This window comes from Coenobita brevimanus, chromosome 114 (assembly GCF_032717465.1).
Source record: "Coenobita brevimanus isolate Jiangsu-jjx chromosome 114, ASM3271746v2, whole genome shotgun sequence".
NCBI lineage: Eukaryota > Metazoa > Arthropoda > Malacostraca > Decapoda > Coenobitidae > Coenobita > Coenobita brevimanus.
In genome coordinates this window covers 2341327-2362226 of record NC_137067.1, presented here as the reverse complement: position 1 = coordinate 2362226, position 20900 = coordinate 2341327, and the positions used below count along the sequence as shown (strand labels likewise).

General features: G+C 42.9%; 1 protein-coding gene across 3 annotated transcripts; it reads right to left on the bottom strand.

The window, feature by feature from the left end:
• Positions 1-639: 639 nt before the first annotated feature.
• On the bottom strand, positions 640-11589 carry LOC145418470 (uncharacterized). 3 transcript variants are annotated; one of them, XM_080286890.1, is made up of 9 exons: positions 10634-11589; positions 8430-9314; positions 7388-7480; positions 6975-7123; positions 4601-4754; positions 3338-3826; positions 2223-2458; positions 1478-1731; positions 640-980 (listed from the first exon to the last, which is right to left on the bottom strand). In XM_080286890.1, exons 2-9 carry the CDS (start codon positions 9311-9313, stop codon positions 879-881), a joined length of 2361 nt encoding a protein of 786 aa, XP_080143016.1. In that variant the 5' UTR covers position 9314; positions 10634-11589; the 3' UTR covers positions 640-878. The 3 variants fall into 3 exon arrangements, with proteins under 3 accessions (XP_080143016.1, XP_080143018.1, XP_080143017.1); XM_080286892.1 differs by lacking the exon at positions 1478-1731; XM_080286891.1 differs by lacking the exon at positions 7388-7480.
• Positions 11590-20900: the final 9311 nt, after the last annotated feature.

Sequence of the window (20900 nt, the reverse complement as noted above, 5' to 3'; positions counted from 1 at the left end):
TACATTATGTTTACACCTTTTGTATGTTATGTTTACACCTCTCGTATGTTGTGTGCACCTCATATGCTATGTTTACACCTCTCGTATGTTGTGTGCACCTCATGTGCTATGTTTACACCTCTCGTATGTTGTATGCACCTCATGTGCTATGTTTGCACCTCTCGTATGTTGTGTGCACCTCATGTGCTATGTTTACACCTCTCGTGCATTATCTGTATCACTTTAATATCAATGTAATTTACATCAGTATCATACAAGACGATATAGAGATGTAATGTTCAGAATAAACTACCAAGGTATAGGTGTTACACAATCTTCAAACCCATTCAGAATGACCATACGCAAGAACTTAATTCAGTTCTCTATATTGATATCACTGCTGACTGCATTATATAATATGGGATGCAGGCCGGAAAAAAAAAAAAAAAGCAGGGGGTGTAATATGGCCACAAAAAATTACCACACTAATTTAGTGGCTTTTCAAAACTCAATCAAAAACTACAGGCTAAAGAATGTCAAAAATTGTGATACAGTAATGCTAAATCTGCCACAAAATGAACATCAAAAAACTGAACTCATCCCAGAAATGACCAGTGAAATATCTGGGGCATACCAAAAATAGCCACAGTGGGGAAAAAAATCAAAAAATAAAGTTGCCAAAAAAAAAAAAAAATTAGGGGCATTCAAAATTAATGGAAAAAACAGAAGCTTGACAAAACTGACCATCAAATAATGAAGGTCTGAGGGGGAGGTCAAGTTGCTGCCAAAAAAGACTGTCAAACTACTCCAAGGCCTACCAAATATTACCACATAAAATCAAGAGCTTGCCTTTGCCTCCCCTATTCATGTTTTAAGCACAGGGCTGTTAATTACAGGGTTCAAGCGTCCTGCTTATTGGAGGCCGTGGCAGTGGTTTCCTTGTCGTCTGATTTCTTCGACTCTTCCTTAACCCTGACTGACTGAGTGGACGATGGTTCTTCCTGGAAAAATAAACATATAAGATATACCACAAGTAAATAACATACAGGGGTTATTAGAACATATTTGATATTTTTTATGTTAGCAACTAGATTACTACATCCACTCACTCGATGTACTGCTACTACACTGAGTGTTAAATCATATGGTTTACTATAACACAGACATTAAGCCCTTGTCTTTTGTGGTAATGAATTTTGGTGGCTCCAATTTTTTGTGGGTAAGTGTACCAACACAAAATACACCAGTGTAAGTTGCTGGGATAATTTAACAAAATCTGTGGTTAAATAATCTCAAAATATACTTTAAACAAGAAGATTCTAATGTCTGGTGATGCTTTGGTGCACTTTAAAGAGTTTTAGGCCAATACATATACATGGCTGACCCTTTTTTTTTTATATTCATTACTTAGCAGAAAATGGTTTCTCACTGGTGTCCATGTGACATAACTCCGGCAAAAGACAAGGGTTTCCTGTACAGCCATCTTAACTGGCCTTACTTTAACTTTCTCTATTTCTTTTGGATCTTTCAACAGTTTCTGGGTGGGTACTCTGATAACCCTGGGCTTGAGAGCCAAACGGTTGACGTGGCTCATTTTCTTGGGCTTCTTCACGACCCTTCTGATGGATGCAGTGCTGCCTGGCTTGGCATCATCACCCCTGTCATCGTCCCCATCACCACGACTGCTGCCACCTTCCTTGTTGCTCCGACCTCCACTCTTGGGTCCTCTCCTCCGCATCAGTCGGTTGTATTCTGTTATAAGGGAAAACACAGCACTTTCAGGTGAGCCTGGGGCCTCATCGTCAACATCATCATCTTCGCTGCTGCCATCACTATCGTTATCTAGATCTCTTTTCCCATCCAAGGATGGGTTGAGATAGAGTCCAGAGAGCAAGAACAAACCTGACAGAAATAGAACTAGCAAAAGTTAGGCCAATTAAATGGGTGACACTCATTCTCACACCATTCAAACCCCCAAAGCAACAAAAACAACATACTTAATGCAACTGTGTCTGACTGCCACTGTTGCTCCAGACCCATGTAAATGTGAACCTGGTGGATGCAGGCTGAAGCAGCCCTTTTCCTGTAGTCCACCATCTTCCATTCAGTGGAAATGGAGGGAGCTGAGGGACGTGTATAACCAGGCAGAGTAGCTTGGGTATAATGATGCAACCACATGAGGGAGTCCCTCCCCAACATCATGGGGTGAAGTAGGATCCAGAAACAAGAAAATCTGCACTTACTTTTCACAATATTATTCCTCTTGACAGGAAGTGCCTTCCTTCGTCCCTTATATCCACCTCCCAGCCTCCTCTTTGGGTCGCCCAGTCGTGATCGCTTGGCCAGGGCAGACCTCTCACTAGAACGTGCTGCACGCTTCATCCCAATGGCTCCCCTCGCTCGTAAACTTGGTGACCCCGCACGTTTCACACCCTCAGACTTGCGTGACTCAATCCACAGCCTCAAGTCATCTGGCCGTCTATTGAAAAAATGACAGTAAGGTAGAGTATGTCCTAATTATAAGTAATCTCTTTTTACATAAGTTTTTGCCATTAACCCCTTCAGTGAAAGGATGTGTTTAACATTTTATCCTTGCTACTTCACACTATTTTGTTCAGCCTGGAGAGAGAGAGAAGGTTGTGAGCAGGTTGGTGGACACTGTCTCTACCTAAGTGGCTGGAAACTGGTCTTGCCAAGTTTTAAATGGTGTATGCTGGTAGTAGTAAAAAACTACAAATCTAAATCTGCTGACAGGTCTAAGGCCACATGAAGTGGAGAAAAATTACCTACTTTAGTTTCATTGGTACCTGCAAAGTTAAATTTGCCCATTTTCCCCAGACCAGAGTACAAACTGTAAAGAAAAAGATGCTACACTTTGGAAAAACATCCCTTACTTATAACAAGGACCATCTACAGTAAAGACTTAACCTCATTCAATCCAGTGATTTTCTTTTTTTCTTTTTCTTCTTCTTCTTCTTTTTTTTTTTTTTGTATATTTCTGCCACTGTTAGATTATTGTATTTACCGTACATCAGGAATACCCTTCAATAAGTTTGCAAGTTAAGGAAAGCTTTTTATAATCCCTCTAGTTCAAAGTCATTTGCAATGGAATGTAACTGCTTGATGGTAGCAAGACCAAAATAAAAAGGATGTTACTAAACTGAAGGAGTTTACACCAACACCAAATTCCCTGCCATATGATCCTACTTTCCTTTATCCCTGGATAACTGTCAATGGAGCAGTCTGGACATTACAGCATATACCAGATCAAGGAGAAGCACAGAGTAAGATGAGAATGAAAGAAGAAAAGAGGGACAAACAAGAGACCACCACCAATACTCCTGCCATCAGCCCCTACCTGCTTCTTTTATCCCTGGGTGAAGACTGTCGTTGAGGGAGCCTGGATAATAATAAAGGAGTTCTATTGGACTGTGAAGGCGTTGGTCCCAATCTATCCTCTAGCCTCCTGCTGCGTTCACCATCCCCCCTGCCTTCCTCCCTTGGTCTATCCCTGGGGACCTCAACTCGTGCACCGCTTCGACTGGATAGGGAGTACGGCCGTCTGTCATACTTCGACCTATCTTTAAGGTTGGAGCTGGTGTTGTTATTGTCCTTCTCCCAATTCCAGGAACTGGCACTGTTGCGGTAATCTGACCCGTGTGTTTCCGAGCCTCTCATACGCTTGCTGGACTCCCCATCCCCGGTCCTTTCCCGGGATTCAAGGCCTCTCTCGGGCTCTTTCCTCTTGTCACGATCACTCCTCGTCTGGTCACTACTTCTCCGGCTGCTCACGCTCCTGTCTCGTACTGGACTCCTTGTTCTCGATAATGCAGATTTGCTACCATACCTGAAAGTTTATATATAAATACATTTTCAACACCTTAAAGCACAGCAAAGTATCACATACATCTAACATTTTCCTATTACACTACAATGGTACTTCATTAACTTAAGTCTGACAAACAATTTTTTCTTAGAATACTACCTAGTACCAGCACTCGTGCGCACACACACGCACACAAACACACACACAGTACTAGCCTTATCAACTTCATTAACTCACTTTATCTACCGTATCTATAGCCAGACATCCGTATCCTGGAGGTGGTGGCCACAAACAAATCCCCTTCATGTACAATGGTACTTCATTAACTTAAGTCTGACAAACAATTTTTTCTTAGAATACTACCTAGTACCAGCACTCGTGCGCACACACACGCACACAAACACACACACAGTACTAGCCTTATCAACTTCATTAACTCACTTTATCTACCGTATCTATAGCCAGACATCCGTATCCTGGAGGTGGTGGCCACAAACAAATCCCCTTCATGTCACCCTGTCCTCTACCATCCCTCAAACACACACTCATCCCCAACCCTTCATCTCAATTTCAGTTACTTCTCTCCCCTCTCCCCATCAACCTCATTCTAAGTCATCCTCTCTCCCCCTCCACCTCATTCACATACACTCTCCTAGTCAGTCTCGCTCTCCACTCTTCACATGGCCAAACCATCTCATTGTACTTCAGATGCTCTCTAACATCCACAGCAACACCACAATACTCCTTCACCTCATTTGTCTGTCTGTCTCTCTACTGAACTCCAAATTTTCAAACCTGTCCTTTGACCTGTCCCTCTCAAAGCCATGTTCAGTGGATGTTCTGGTCTGTCCTCGCTGATATGGACTCTTGGGCGATGGTGGACGCCGGGCAGGGGGCGAGGGGGGTCGATACTGCGATGACGACTGCGACACTGGACTTCTTCTTCTTGCTGTGGGGACATGATCTATATTTTCCATGACCCCATGAGTACAGGGATGTCTTTTTATTTCTGTCTTGCCATCTGATGATTTTATTCAACTAAACGTAGATTCTTTTTAAAGGAAGGGGCTGAATTTAGTCCTAGTGCTGGAGAAGGACATCTTCATGTGGGGGCACCAATAGGCCTATATTCAAACAGCTCCCTTCCAGTTACATATACCGTACATTCCTTAACCCTCTCCATCCCCCCAGAGCGGATGGCAGACTGCACAATAAGGGAAGCTTTGGCCTGCAGTCCACCAGGCTCTCATTCAGATGAGCTTGGTGTCTCAACAGAAACAGGTACAGTCTTAGTAAAGCCTGTCAATATAAGCTGCCTTATTGAAGTTGAATAAAAACATGTGGTAGCATCACAAGTATACTAAACTGAACATCATTCAACTGAAGGGGTTAAGCAAATCCTCAACCAATGTGGCCATTGGCACCACATCAAAACAGAACCCCTTGAATAATCCCATGAAGTATTTTTCTGTTTATCTGACTTCCATTTCCTGTGAAGGTATGCAAAACAATTTCTACAAGTATGTCAGCAGCCTGGGCATACAGTAGTGCGCCAACTTTCGCTACAGCAGGATTCGCGGAATCCACTTTCGCGGCATGCACCAAATATTCCCTAACTTCCACTTTCGCTTAAAAAAAATCGATTTTCGAACACAAAATTTTGGGTTTGGGACAATATTTTGAACTTTGAATTTCCTGCACCGCCCGACAGCAACCCACCGCCATCTTGAATGACGTCATGTCAACACTCTGTCCACCCATTCCCGCCATTGTGTACGAGCGTGCTAGCTCCATTGTGTTGGATTCTCACGGTTCAATGGCCTCTACTATACCTGGTAGTGTGGGGAAAGGGCCTGGTGGTGTGGGGGGAGAGCCTGGTGGTGTGGGGGGAGGGCCGGGAGGCAGTGGTGGTGATAAAAAGTGGCCGGGACATTCAAAGTTGGGAGGTGGCGCCAATACGTCTGGCGTGGCTAAATAAGCCCGCCACGCGCCTCGGATACTTACCCCCAACATCCATTAAACACCTCAACCTGGTCTCTGTGGTATGTTTCTCCTCACATAATGTGTACTGTACAGTTTTTATTGTTTGTATCTCACAATGCAATGTACAATAGTGATTTGATATACTGTATTGCAAGTGAAAATGAAAATCTGATGTTACTTTAGGATAACCGGGAACCAATTAGCCTTTTTGCCATAAAGACAATGCCCCAACTTTCGCTAATTTCACTTTCGCGCATTATATTTGGACCCAATTAGGCGCGAAAATTGGTGCCCCACTGTATAATGTTGTCATACCAAAACAATGCTTTCCTGAATGAGAATTTATCATAAACTCAACCATCAACCCCATCACCTATTATCGTCATTTTCACCACTAAAGATGGGATGACGAAGGATCCAGAAAACCACAATAATCAATAACGTCCCAACTCAGCATCATCATCATGCCAAAACAATATATTCCAAAGCATGTACTAATCACAATTTCAATCATCTTCACTATTATTCCTCACCCTGCCCTAAGGTGGGAAAGGAGGTTCAGATGATGATGATGATTCACTATTATCAATACTCTGTCTTCCAAAATGAAGTAATTTATAAAGTACATTATATAAGCCACAGTACCTTAAGACAACTACACTCACCACTGGAGTGACTCTTTTAGCTGATGGAGTTAGATGTACAGATATGTTATCCATTAATTCAGTCAAACCTTATGAACTCTAAGCCAAACAAAACCGTCTTGTGAAACCGAAAATAAAGTACATATGCTGTCTCTTTTCTGACAGAGATCAGTCACATAACCATCCTCCCCTTTACATTATGTATCCAACGCTAGACACTGACCTGACAACCTATTCCCTGAGCCCAAGCAGTCCTAAATACCACACACTTCACAAGCCACCTGGGCCCAAATTCTCATCGGTTAAGGAAGCTCTCTAATACTTTTTCCTAAACAACTTACTGTGCTCATTACACCTTGTTGTCCTCTTCTGTGGTGCTTAAACCAATCTACAATCACCATGCTCTGCACAAACAATGTACAAATTGATATTAGCCAGCCATATCCAAAAATAAATTGGTAAGGAAGAGGTGTTAGGGAGCCTTCTTAACCACCAGGAATACCAGCCCATGTTTGTGCATGGTAAGGAACAAAAACACCTACTTCTCAGACTGGCTGTGTAGCTTGGGAACATCGCAAGGAGCGGCTGAGGGGATGGGGGTGAGGGTGGTCGGGCTCGAGGTGACGAGGATCTCAGGTCTCGTGGGTAGTGTCCAGGGGAACCATACACAACACTGTCACCAATCACATATCTGAAATTCACAGAGGTTATATATTAGACACAAGCCAAGGCATCTGAAATTCACAAACAGCATATAAATTAAAGCCAAGTGAGCCATATACAATGCTGTCACCAATCACATATCTGAAATTCACAGAGAGGATTATGATTAAACACATGCCTTGGTACTGCTCAGCTTATTTTCAAATGTCAGTGCTCACTCTCCTGTTATTTATTATGATGCAGTAGACTGATATTAACGTTCACAGTAGTATATCCTCTGCTGGTCACTCACCTGTCAAGATAGGGGCGTTTAGGTGAGCGTGTCTGGGAGGAGTAAGAATCGTAGTCACTGTAGCTTCCTCCCCCACTGCCCCGAACTGGCGACCTGGTGACACCATTCAGTATCATGCAATATATGGTAAATCCTAGTTTGTTGTTGCCTTTTTTCTTTAAGTAGCTAAGTCCACATTTATCGTATCATATAGTGCATAAAGACTCCAACATGCTTGCATACGTCGGCCTTAACAATATACACACCCAAGACTCAACCTGACCCACCTGATGGCATGCGTCACCATCCCAGCTGAGCCCCACAAGCACATCCACAGTTACCAGTAATTAAACAAAACTGCCTTCCAACCCCTTGAATAGATTATATATTTTACTGGTTTGTTCTTGATACTTTCAAACGATTTGATCTCACTCAGGAAAGACCTCCTGTAGTGAATGGGTTGATGAAAGCTGTACCTAACCTTATTTGCCTTTCTTTCTTTCTCTCTCTTTTTTCTTTTTTACCATCTTAAAACTAAATAAAAACCTTGGGAGATGGAGAATTTAAAATACTTTTGCAAGTAAAAAAGTACTCAACAGATAAATACAGGAGCTTCAGGGTCCTAATACAGGGCTTTGATAGGTGGGGAAACTTCTTGCTGTAATGGAATTTGAAAGCATCTCTATTAACTCCTCCATAAGGAAAAGTCTTACTGAAGCTAAATGTTAGGAAGAAAAGAAAAGAAGAAAAAAAACAAAAAAATCCCAAAACTGAATGATTAAATACAGGTAAGGTACCACAGGGACTAGTTCTGCTTGCTGAAGAATTTTACCCACATAGCTATTGACACTGTTCACTGTTAGGCCAAAACAATATCCGCCCACAGTGGACCCAACCTCAGCCACAACTGGTGCACTCACAATTAATATGTGGGTAAAATTCTTCTACATGAACAATCCCCATGACCGTGATGTAAAGATTCTCTGATCATTACCTAACACAAAAATGCACAACTTCAAATGACAGGGACAAAGAACCAACCTTCCGAGCCGACATATCTCACCTGGCAGTACGAGCAGTGGCGTAGTCAGAATAGGGTCGACGGTCATCATCCGGGTACATCCTGCCTCTGGGCATCAGCTTGTCATCGGAGTAACCGGCACCTAACTTGTCCCTCGGGTAAACACTGGTCCCTCCTCTGAGTTTGTCCCCGGCACCAAACCCTCCACTGCCTCTGCCCAGCTTGTCGTATGCACTGTAGCCATCTCCTCCATATGCTCCCAGCCCTCCTCTTCCGCCATAGTCAGACAGACCACCGTGCTTGGCAATGTAGTTGCCAGATTCCAGTCGGTCGCCAGATCGGTACGAATCGTATGTTCCATAGTTGACGCCGCTGCCATAGTAGCTAACGGCCTCTTGTCTGGCATACCTTCCACCCTTATCAGAGTAGGGGTCATCTAGGGTATATTTCTTTCCCGAATATTTATCATCCTGCGACACACTGGCCGGATAAGACTTTTCAGAATACTTTCCTTTATCTGGGTAGCGGGAGGAATATAATCGGTCTCTGTCGCCATACCTTTCACCTGGGTACTTCACCTCTCGGGGCTTGTACAAAGTATCACTAGTGCTATACGAATCACTCTTACTCCCATATTTACTACTGGAACTTGCCACTTTCTCATCAGATTTCCTGGATGACTCACTCTTGTATTTGCTATCCGAGTAGGAGGCTTTGCTGGCAAGGTAAGACGAGACAGAGGAGGATTTAGAATATGATTTGTTGTACGAAATATTATCATAAGACTTTGAGGCAAGTGGCTTGGCGGAGGAGGAAGAGGAGGAGGAGGCCGAGGCAGATGCAGACAAGCGACTGGAAGGCTTCCGGGACCCAAGGCTCGGGGGAGGCCCGGGGGGAGTGTGAGGACGAGTGTACCTATCAGACATTCTGTGGGGGGACAGGAAATTATGTCACAACAAAAACAATACAGGAACAGACTGAGGCAATCACAAGTGAAGGCAGTAAAAACTCCAATTAACTTGAACTCATATATCTAGCAAATATAAACAACCTGCACATTCACGATTAAAAATAATAATAATAATAAAACAAAAATAAATAAATCTTCCTATAGCCTGATATGTCTATATCCTGGAAAGAGTGGCCATAAACAATTCACCTGTTACCCCGACCTCCACCATCTGGCTGCTCTTCCATCTCATCCCAACCTGTCTTCCCTTTCCCCTCCCTCCTTTTCCATCATCATCATCATCATCTAATCCCGTGTGGCCCCATAAGGAGTGTTTGAGTCTCGGGCTCGGCAAGTTGCCCCTGACATTTAAGATGAAAGTGACCAGCCTCACTCATCCCTGAGTAGCATTACATGAGCTATAAACCCCAATCACCCCTTCCCCTAACCACTCCTTGGATATACAACACAGGTTCAATTTGGTTGGAGCACCTTAATTACCCACTAAACCACCAGGCACCATTGTCTGGTTATGTGGTTACCACCCAGCATAGTAAATGGGTTCCTGGTGTACAGGATATCATTTGGCTGGTCACTCAGTGTAGAGTCACCCACAGAAAGAGAGAAGAGGAAAGAAACAAGGAAAGAAGGACATAGGCTAAGAGGAAGGAAGGAAAGGACATAAGAGGAAGGATGGAACAAAGGAAGAGAAAAAAAGGAAGCCACCCAAGAGCAGCACTACATCCAATGAGAGGATAGTGAATGCCCCCACCTACCACCTCACTCAAATAAATTCTCCCAGTCAATCTCTTATTTTTCATTCTCTCCACATGTCCGAACCATCTCAGGGTACATTACACTTCAGCATATCCATATCAACACAATACTTCTTAACTTTCTCATTTATCTGTTTGCCTTTCCACATAACTCCACAGGCTTCTCTCACATATGCTAACTCATTTCCAATCTACCGCTTGATTTGTGACCTTCCAAAACAATCCATTCTTCACTTCTATAAATCAGAGTGGGGATCACAGTGCTCTCACATTAATGACTTCTTTACTTCCATGCTCACATACCTGATCCTCATCACCACCCTCAATGGACCTACAACCTTCCTTCCCTGCTGTACCCTTTCTCCCACTTCATCCTCTAAATTCCTATCCTTTGTACTGATTATAAATTTGAATGCACTCAATGCTTTTATTTACAGCACTTGTCTGCCTTCACTATGTTAAATCAAGACATACATGCAAATATGCTTTAATGGAATGTGATGCTCAGTACCAGTACTCACCTTAAAAAGTGCTATATGAAACTGAAGCATTGGTAAGAACTTGAAGATTTTCCTGTGACTTTGTTTCAGATCCTTTCCTTCACATCCTGGAGCTGTGGGTGATGAAACAATGATGAAGGAGTAGAGTCCGGAGATGATGAGTGTGGCTGGTCAGGCGTAGAGAACGAGGCGAAGCAGATGTACGGGTGACGCTTCCGGCAGGGGCCCGGGCCAGATAATGGCAGTGGTGGGCTGGTGTGGTGGTCTCAGGTTCAGGGTCAGGTGCTGAGATGGCTGGCTGCCTGGCTGTATCCTGTCCACCCAGCCAAGGGATAGTGCCAGGGAACCCACCACCTGACAGGCTGAGGCTGACCCTTGGGCTCCAACAGACACACTTGGATGGCACCTGTTATGGGCATCAGAAAGAGCACTGAGCAGCCTAGACTCCCAGCCAGCGCCACAATGGGCATCACAAAGACCACTGACCTGCCTACGCTTCTCAGCCACCACCACTGATGCCACCTGTTATGGGCACCTGTATCTCTGACCACACCTGTTAAGGGCACCTGTAGCCTTGAGGACATCTGTAGCTGTGGCACTGAGGCAGAGCAAGTGCTCAAGCACAATGCACCACCACTGCACACACCACCACCACACTATAATAAAAAAATACACATCTTTATAACGATGCCACTTTCCAATATGAAGATCTCATAACTTCACCTTGACAGGAGGAAAACACACTCTGTCAACGCTTAGTTTCTTCCTTTATGCAGGAACACGGGTGCACTGAGTAAACGCAGGTCACAGTACACATCTTGAACTGTGTGACACCAGACTCTCACCTTAATTACGATGTGAAGAAAAAGCTAACTGAAGAATCCTAAACAGCACAGGCAATAAAGATTTTGATTTTGGGTCATACATGTATTCTTGGTGGCACAGGAGGGTTCACAGCACCTGTTCTTCAGCAATATATCCTCCACATCACAGTCTCATATTCTCTTGTATGCTACTGATTTGAACAGCAATAGTTTCCATCAACAACATACTGGATGGTACGAAGGTGTAATGTGCAGAATAAATTGCTGATCAAGAGGTGTTAAAGACTCTCCAAAGCCACTCAGATATGACCCTTTTACTTAAACTGTAAAGCCAATCTGAAAATTCTGAGTGCCATGATGCTTACAAAAACAGAACCATCACTGAACGTGAATACTTAGCGCTGTAAAACTTTGATTAATAGTTCTGTACCTCGTGAACTGTGTTTCTGATCACTCTACGGTTTATTCCTGGTGGTGGAGGGATCCCTTCTCACGGTGGCACCAACTCTGCTGCCAGGTTAAGGAAATATCGTTCAGCTCGTTTCCTATCCCTCTAAAGGGCGAAAGAGAACAGGGTACTGCAGAAAAGCAACTTTAGCCTGCAGTCCACTGGGCTCAGTTCACATCTAGATAAACCTGGGGCAATAAGACCTTTCTATTCATATGAATGAGTGGAAGGAAGATATACCCACGGCCTCAAACCTGACAAAGACCTATGGCATCACTTAGTGTTAAGGCACTACTGTTGTTTAAACCTTTGTTGGTCTACATGAGTAACTGTCAGCATGAACTACCTCCCAAGCAGTTTAATCCTTTCAGTCCAATGATATGTTTCATTTTGTTCTTTCTTCCTTCAGATGATTTTTGCTCATCTTACAAATAAAGAGGTGTGCAAGTTGCAAAACCAAAAAATACATCACTGGAGAGAAGTAGCTGACAAAGCATGGAACTAACACCATAACGCAGTGGACATTTGGTCTATCTGGTGTCAAACAATGAATATAGTTTACCCCCAAGCAGTACTAGGGATGGCGAGTGACCAGAAACTACCTACCGGTATATGGTAGCTCAGGAGTGTATGGTTTGTACATGTACAATACAGGTATTTTGATTTAGGTTATTAACAGTTTCATCATACAATATCAGTGTACATACTACTGAAAAAACTACAAAACACTACTGAGGTGAATACCCAAAGTGAGAACATTTATGGTACTGTATTGCATTCAAGAAACTCAAAAACTATGTATTTTAAAATTTCAAGGACATTTTGATTATCATCCAACTATTCCCAACAAACAGTTATGAAGGAAAAAAAAAATCTACTAGTAACTGCCAGTATCCTTCCATTACATAAATGAACTAAATGAATTTGCTTCTAAATGATGATGGCTGTTTCTGTAAGGCATTACGACTACATAAACTCACAATTTGAATTTTCACACTATTGTATGCCTGTCAACCATCTGATTCGGCCAAAGACCAAGTTTGTGACAAATGTCAACTGAAGATTTAAAAAGTCAATACTGCTGAAATAAATACATCATGTTAATTGTATTCATCATCCAACTACAGTATTAAAAAATAAATAAATAAATAAAAAACAAAATATTAGTCCCACCACCTCATACTATCTTTATCAAATTTTCCACTCTAGTCACCAATATTCAAAACAAATATAAGGGCAAGTTAAAGGTCTTTCTAATTTTACAGGTTCTCAAAGAAAAACATACTTGCACTGTAGCTGCATTTGTATACTGTACAGTATTTATAAAAACTGCTCTGCTGCTTATGAGTTAGTTGAATAAAACTACCAATTTATGCTGAAGTAAAAATTAGTATTTTTTCTCCAAGCCCATCATCATTTCCTTCGCAAAACAATCTATCTGCACCTAACTGAGGCAGGTACGATAATGCATTTATAAACGGTACGGCACTGCACTGAAGAAATGATGGGAACTTTGATGTTTCAGTCAGCAAATGTATTACTAAATCATCCAGTTTTTTTTATGTATGATGGCTCAGTGTTGACTGTCACTGATTAAAATCAAGTGAAATTTAATACAAAGTAAATATTTTAAAACTGATTTACTTAGAAATAAGTGCCAATGATGCATGACAGGTATAGTGGAGGAGTACCTCATCTCCTTCCTTCTATCTTGAACAAAGGATGATGGACTGCATGAACAGGGCAGTTTTATCCAGCAGTCAACCAGGTTCACATTCAGACAAGCCAGGGGCTACAACTACTACTACTACTACTAGTGACATTATTCTAAATAAGCAGCTTATCAGGAAAATATTGAGAGTCAATTCAAGATTCTACAATACTGTAATATTATCCTTGTGATGCAACAGCTATGCTGCAATAGGTTGCCTTGATGTGCAGAGCCTGGCTGAGGAAGGAGGATGAATGGAGAAATGTTATCAAAAGTGTTGTATCTTCCCAGGAGTGGTGAATGGATGAAGGTAAGGGAGACAGAATGGCAGCAGCAGCAGCAGTCCTCGACGTTTACATCTGGAGGTCACCAACTGCCACAATTTTCATATGCCTCTCTTCACCCACCAAGAAGATCTGGTAGCTCAAAGTGCTTGATGAGTTTTTAGTGGGAGGGAGAGGCAGCAGCAGCAGCAGTCATCTATGTCTGCTAGAGGTCACTGGCTGCCACAATCCTCATATACCTCTCCTCAACCCTTCTATGACTTTACCTGAAGATCTGGTAGCCCAAAATGTGATGGATGATGAGTTCTTGGTCAGAGAGAAAGATGGGTGGCAGCAGCAGCAGCAGCAACAGCAGTCCTCCACAGTTTACATTTAGAGGTCACTGACTGCCACACTCTTCATATGCCTCACTCCACCCACCAAGATGTTAACTGAAGGTCTAGTAGCCCAAAAGTGATTGATGATTCTTGACTGTCGTAGTGGCTCAAGCCAATAACTTGATTCAAAGCTTGGTCGTGGTACGACATACCTGCATTATAATGGCCAGTTCGCACATGCCTAACACGTTCAAGCCGTAACAGTGGTGAATTAAAAACCCGAACGCGTTTTACGGAACACATCACTCCACACAGCAGCCACCCAGGCTATTGAAAACCTGGATGTTGATGAATGGACAGCAGGACATTCAGCACATCCCATCAGCCACCATTCACTGCTTCTTCCTGGAGTTGCAAACTTAAAGGATCTTTAGTAGAGCAATAACGGTGCAAAGCATGAGGTATATACATGTACTGTACTGTATTTCTACATTAACACAAACTCTGGTCTAAATTACCCACCATAGCACCTGAGCTGGCATCAGGCAGGGAATTATGGTGGTGTAACCAGAGAATCAAAACACTCGTGCTGAACTTCAAAGATTAAAGACAGCTGCTTTCTTCAACCTATCACTCGAGTGGTGGTGGTTGTATAAGAAATTAATCTCCGCAGAGAACGGATGTTCAGGGTTGCCTGTACAGAGGGTCTGAAGAAATACTGATGTTTCTTGACCTCCCAGCCAAATTGTCTTCAACAGAAGTTGGGCTCAGCCTGAGGGCTCAATCTCTGCATGCCCGATGGCAAGACATCCCCCAGAACAGAGATGAGATATGCCAGTATCAGACCTGGGGCAGACTGATCCCAGGAACTTCAGAGAGTGTATGGTGAGCACGGCAGAGACAGCTGGAAGGCTGGGCTGAGCTTTAGCAGAGCTGGACAATCCCTGAGAGAACCGGTGAGAAGAGGACGATGTGGGTACGGGATCAGCCGGTAAGACGATAGACCATGTAGCCTATGAGGTAACCCCAATTAGTGCTGTGGTACCCAAGGCAACAGCTGGTATTGCCACACCAGGGGGCTGCCCACACAGGTTCCCCCTGGGCTGGAGTGCTATGGGAGTAACACATGACCAGGGGGGACAGCCCCTCCCCAGCTGGGGTGGAGGGCACAGCCACACCATACATGGATGGGCAATTGGGCATGGCTGACCACATGGCAACCTCCTGGGAACAGAATGCTTGATTACTCATCATGAAACTTTCAGTTCACCAAAGTCACCAGCCATCTTATAATGTACAGCTAAATAATATACATTTTACTTTTGAGAACCAATTGTCTTCTAATGTTCTCATATGCTGCTGCTGTCTTGTACTTAACATCTGCATAGTTTTGTAATGATCAGAACATAAAGACATCAGCTGGTGTCCTTTTAGTCATGTGAAATATTTTTAGTTAGAAATGAATCACTAATTTGGTTAATAGTGCTGGCTGGTGAAATGGACAATTTCCCATCCATCTTATGATTTTACTGAATAAAATTACCTGTAGACTTATGGATAATCAGGGATGACTTTTGTCTCCACACAGAAGCTTCACAACACTGTACAGTATACTGAACTGCTGTAGCAATTTATATCCTGAACAGAAATCTTGATAACATCACAGCCAGATGGAGAGAGAAGCATGCTTGGAGAGCACAGTAAGGGACAAAGTTGGCCCGTTATTCCACTGCATCTAACTTCACACTCAGGGCATGTTTGTCACTTTCCTCCCTGTCACATCATAACAAACACCAACATCTATGGCCACAGAATCATACTAACAAGTTGTCAAAATAGGAATGTCTAACATCAGGGACAATTATTATTAATAAGTAAATGAGGTGAAATATTAATCAAACATTTGTCCCTGACTGTACTTCACAGTACAGTACCTACGCCAGTCTCTGTATCAGAAATACTGTACAGAGTGAAGCTGGATGTACTCTGGCTAATTATTTCACTAATGGAATATCGTACAAAAATGACATTTCAGAAAATACGGTACTGTACTGTATTATCATATCTGTGAATAGCAATTTTCATTACACACAAGATGTAAACATCTCCTAGGATAGTTTAGTCCTAGCCAGTCTGAGGACAGCCATTATATTTCATCCTTGCAACAGAGTCACTGTTGCTGTTGTGATCCCAAGCACATCAAGATGTGGGATTGGTGGGCTGCAGGCTGAAGCTGCTCTTCTCCTGCAGTCCACAATCCTGTTTTCATGGGACTGGGACGGAGTTGAGGGATGTTAGTAACTGCAGCATAGCTGTTATTTCAGTGCCACCACATGAAGGCATTCCTCTCCATCAAAGTAAAAGTCTGGCAGCAGCAAGAATAAACAACAAAACAGATGTCCTCAGACTGAAGGAATGATCATGGTGAGGAAAGTGATATTATGACCCCTCCACCTTCACCTCCATATCACTTTAAGATTGTTGAGGATGTGAGGTTCAGTCAGCATATGAACTGAACAAAAACCTTACCATTAACGGATCTGCAAAAATAACCATAAAACTAATTATCTCACAGAAAATAGGTCTTGAGAAAGACAGCACAGTGAAAGATATGAACAGTATGCAAATAAAGCAGTAGGCAACACTTTAAAACATGGCAACAATCAAAACCAGTATTTAGGAAGATTTTTTTTCTTTTTTACTGAATTATTAATGTGCTTCCTTGCTCATATAATATTAAACAACTGATGAACATATGCCATACTACAATAAAGAACTGAAAGATGTATGTACCTGGGCAAGAAAAGCATGATTTTACCTGACAAGTGAATGACGACACTGAAGACTTTAATAAATGTAGTGAAGTTCAACTCAATCTGTAGGAGAGAAGACATTTGTTAACTTGACATATTGGTGCCAAAGGGGCAGCCTGCAAGTAATGGCACTATTCACTCTAGGTGGAGCAGCTGCTGTGTACACCCAGGAGCCAAACTTCCTCATATTTCCCAGCATTTCATGGTGCAAAGGACTCAAACCCGACCCTAGTGAGGTGTTGTCAACCAGAGGAGGGAGCGGGGTCCCTAAACGGTGTATATATTGTATTATTGTATTGTACTTGTCGGACATCCCCACAGAAACTGATGCTTACCAGTAGCTGACAGGTCTGCTTGGCCAGACAGGTTGCGGTTAAGCAGCAAAATCACACTGATGTATCAACTGTGGAACATATTTTACTTTATTTTTCTAACCAGATGGGGATTTCTAACCTCTTTCAGCTCTTTTGATGGTCAAGATGGAAAAGTCAGTTTGATTGTACAGCAGACCCTTGATTAAATGGACCTCCAGACCAGATATCGGATTTAACAAACACTAATAAGGCATCGGACTTTCTTCAGCTATCTATCTATCTATTGCCAGATGCCATAATCCCGTACGGGGTGGCCATTTGACTCTGAGTTACTTGTTTTACAGGGGCACTAACCCTCCACCAACCCACTTGACACGTAGGGAGCACGTATGGTTTGGTTATACGGTTACCACCCAGCGCTGTAAATGGTTTCTTGACTTACAGGAAACCATTTGGCTTGTCACTCAATGTAAAGCCACCTGTAACAGAAAGAAAAGCATAAAGTAGTGACAGGAAAGATGGGAGAAATAAGAAGAGAGGAGGGCAGGCACAAAAAAAGAATGATAAAGGCTAAGGAAGAAGTAGGCAGCACTACATCAAGTGAGTGGATGATGGTCGCCACCACCTACCACTATGTCCTTTAAACGGTGTGCATGTGCAATGGATCACTATACATTGTTTTCTACCATTTTTTGTGTCAATCTGGCCTAAAATTCCCCTCTTCCCAGCATGACTGCCAAATTGTAGTAAAAGACTATGGTACAGGTAATACTGTTTAGTGCAAATAATGAAGAAGAGCTATGACAAAGATGTGAAGCAAGCTGCACAAAGGTGAAATTATGGGCCAAGTTAGTTCAAAAGGTGTCATTTTTAATACTAGAATAGGCTACTGTACTCGCTTATTTCCAAATGTGCTTGAAATCCCATTGGGGGGAGGGGGACTTCACATAAAATGAACTATTGGCTTTAATGAACCAGGCTTTTCCCCAGTGAATCTGTTATAGCAAGGGTCTACTGTAAAATCAGGCTGCTGGGTCAGTTACGCTGGGTTAGGTTAGATCACTTCAACTGCGATAATGGATGGGACACACGGTGGGTAATCACAGTAAATAACCCACTCGTTATTTACAATGAAATTAAAAAGGCATGGGGAGCAGAACAAGTATCAGATGAGGGGATTAATGATTGCTGAGGAAATGGACAGGAAGGAGAGAGAATGAGGACAAGAAGGGGAATAACAGAAGGAGGATGGAGTTAAGGAAGGTAACAGGAATGGGGAAATGACACGGGATGGGCGAGGGAGGAGAGGAAATAAGGAAGGAGAGATGAGAGGATAACAGAATGGAATGGGACATTTCGCAGCACATAGCAACACTTTACAACCTTCTGCTTTATGTTTATTTCTTCATTACTGTATTGTGATACCAAATCTAACTTATGGAAGTGAAGCTTGGACCTTGCTGGCGGGACACAAGTCAAGAGTGAAAGCAGTGAAAATGAGTTATTAGAGAGAAGCATGTGGAGTTACACAGAGAAAGAGACTGACAAATGAGAAAGTGAAGGAGCATTGTAGTGAATGAACCGAAATATTTATTGTCGTAAAAGGTACAAAGTGCTTATACAACAAAAGAAGGTGGTGGGTGTTGCCACACACTTTCTTCAGCCAACACAGTTACATACAATTAGTGATAGCACATTTGTGGGTGTGGCCACACCGCAGTTATACATTTGGGTGTAGGCACATGCCCTTTGATAAATTAATTTACACTTACAAAATACAGGCATTCGTAAGGTGTACCGGTATTACATACAGGAGTAAGGGGTAGCAGTGGATGAAATAGAAAGCGTTAGGAGAAGTACACTGAGGTGCTTTGGCCATATGGAGAGGATGGAGAGTGAAAGACTGACAAGGAAAGTGTATGAGAGTGGGTGGAGAGGGGGAGAGGCCAGGGATGAGATGGAGGGATGGAATGGTAGAGCATATGAGAGAGAGGGGATGTGAGCTGGGAACAGGGCTGTGAAATGGTAGGGGACAGGGAAATGTGGAGGCAATTTGCTTGTGGCCACCCCTTACAGGATTAAGGCATCTAGCAATAGATAGATAGATAGATAGAGTATAACCTAACCTAACTTTCAGGAGTGGAATAATTTGTGACAAAAATGCCATAGAAGAAAGTGTCTTAGAATTGTCTACAATATCTATCTATCTATAGCCCGACACCCTAATCCCGCAAAGGGTGGCCGCAGACAAAACGCCTCCAAGTCGCTCTGTCACCCACCATTTGACTACCCTCCCCCCAACTCACCCCCCCCTCCCTCATATACCTCTCAACTCCATCCCTCCACCTCATCCTCGGTCTACCCCTCCCTCCACCTCACCTACATACACCCTCTTAGTCAGTCTTTCATTCTCCATTCTCTTCACACGTCCAAATCACCTCAGTGTATTTCTCCTAATCTTCTCAACCACATCCACATCCACCCCACAACGTTCCTTCACTTCTTCATTCGTTAACCTGTCCCTCCACGTCACTCCACATGCACCTCTCAAGTAACTCATTTCCAATGCTCTCACTCTTGACTTGTTCCCCTCTTGCAAGGTCCACGCCTCACGTCGGGGTAGGGATCACAATACTATCATGCAGTGACTTCTTAACCTCCATACTCACCTCCCTATTTCTCATCACTGCTTTCAGTGTACCAACAACCTTCCTTCCCTGCTGTAACCTTTCATGCACTTCATCCCCCAAAGTTCCATCCTTACTCATCTCACTACCCAAGTACTTGAATGCACTCACATTCTCCATATACTCACCATCCAACCTCACTGCACACTCTGTGACTTCATTCCTCTCAAACACCATAACTTTACTTTTGTTTACATTAACTTTCAGAGTCCTCCTCCTACACACTGTCCCAAATTCATTCACCAAACCTTGCAACTCCCATTCATCTTCACTCAACAGTACTGTATCATCAGCAAACAGCAACACCGGAAGCTTCCAAATCTCACCCTCATTCATTAGAGCCACCCCCACATCCACTGCCCTATCTTGCACCTTCTTTACAACCCCATCCATGTATATATTAAACAGCCATGGAGACATCACACAACCCTGTTTCAGTCCTACATTGAGATCAAAGAACTCACTCAGCTCACCATCCACTCACACCATAGCCCTAGCTCCCTCGTACATACTCTTCACAGCACTCAACAATTTCCCCTCCACTCCATATATTCTTAATACCTTCCACATACCTTGCCTATCTATTCTGTCATAAGCTTTCTCCAAGTCCATGAAGGCAGCATACACTTTCCTTCCCTTCTCTAGATACTTCTCCACTAAACATCTTAGAACAAATATCTGATCTACACACCCTTTTCCCTTCCTAAATCCCCCTTGTTCTTCTCCAACTAGCTCCTCTGTCATATGCCTAACCCTATCAATGAGTATTCTACCATATATTTTACCAATCACACTAAGAAGGCAAGTACCCCTATGGTTACCACATACTTCTCTCTCCCCATTTCCTCTGTATAAAGGAACAATTATACCTGATTTCCAGTCCTCTGGAA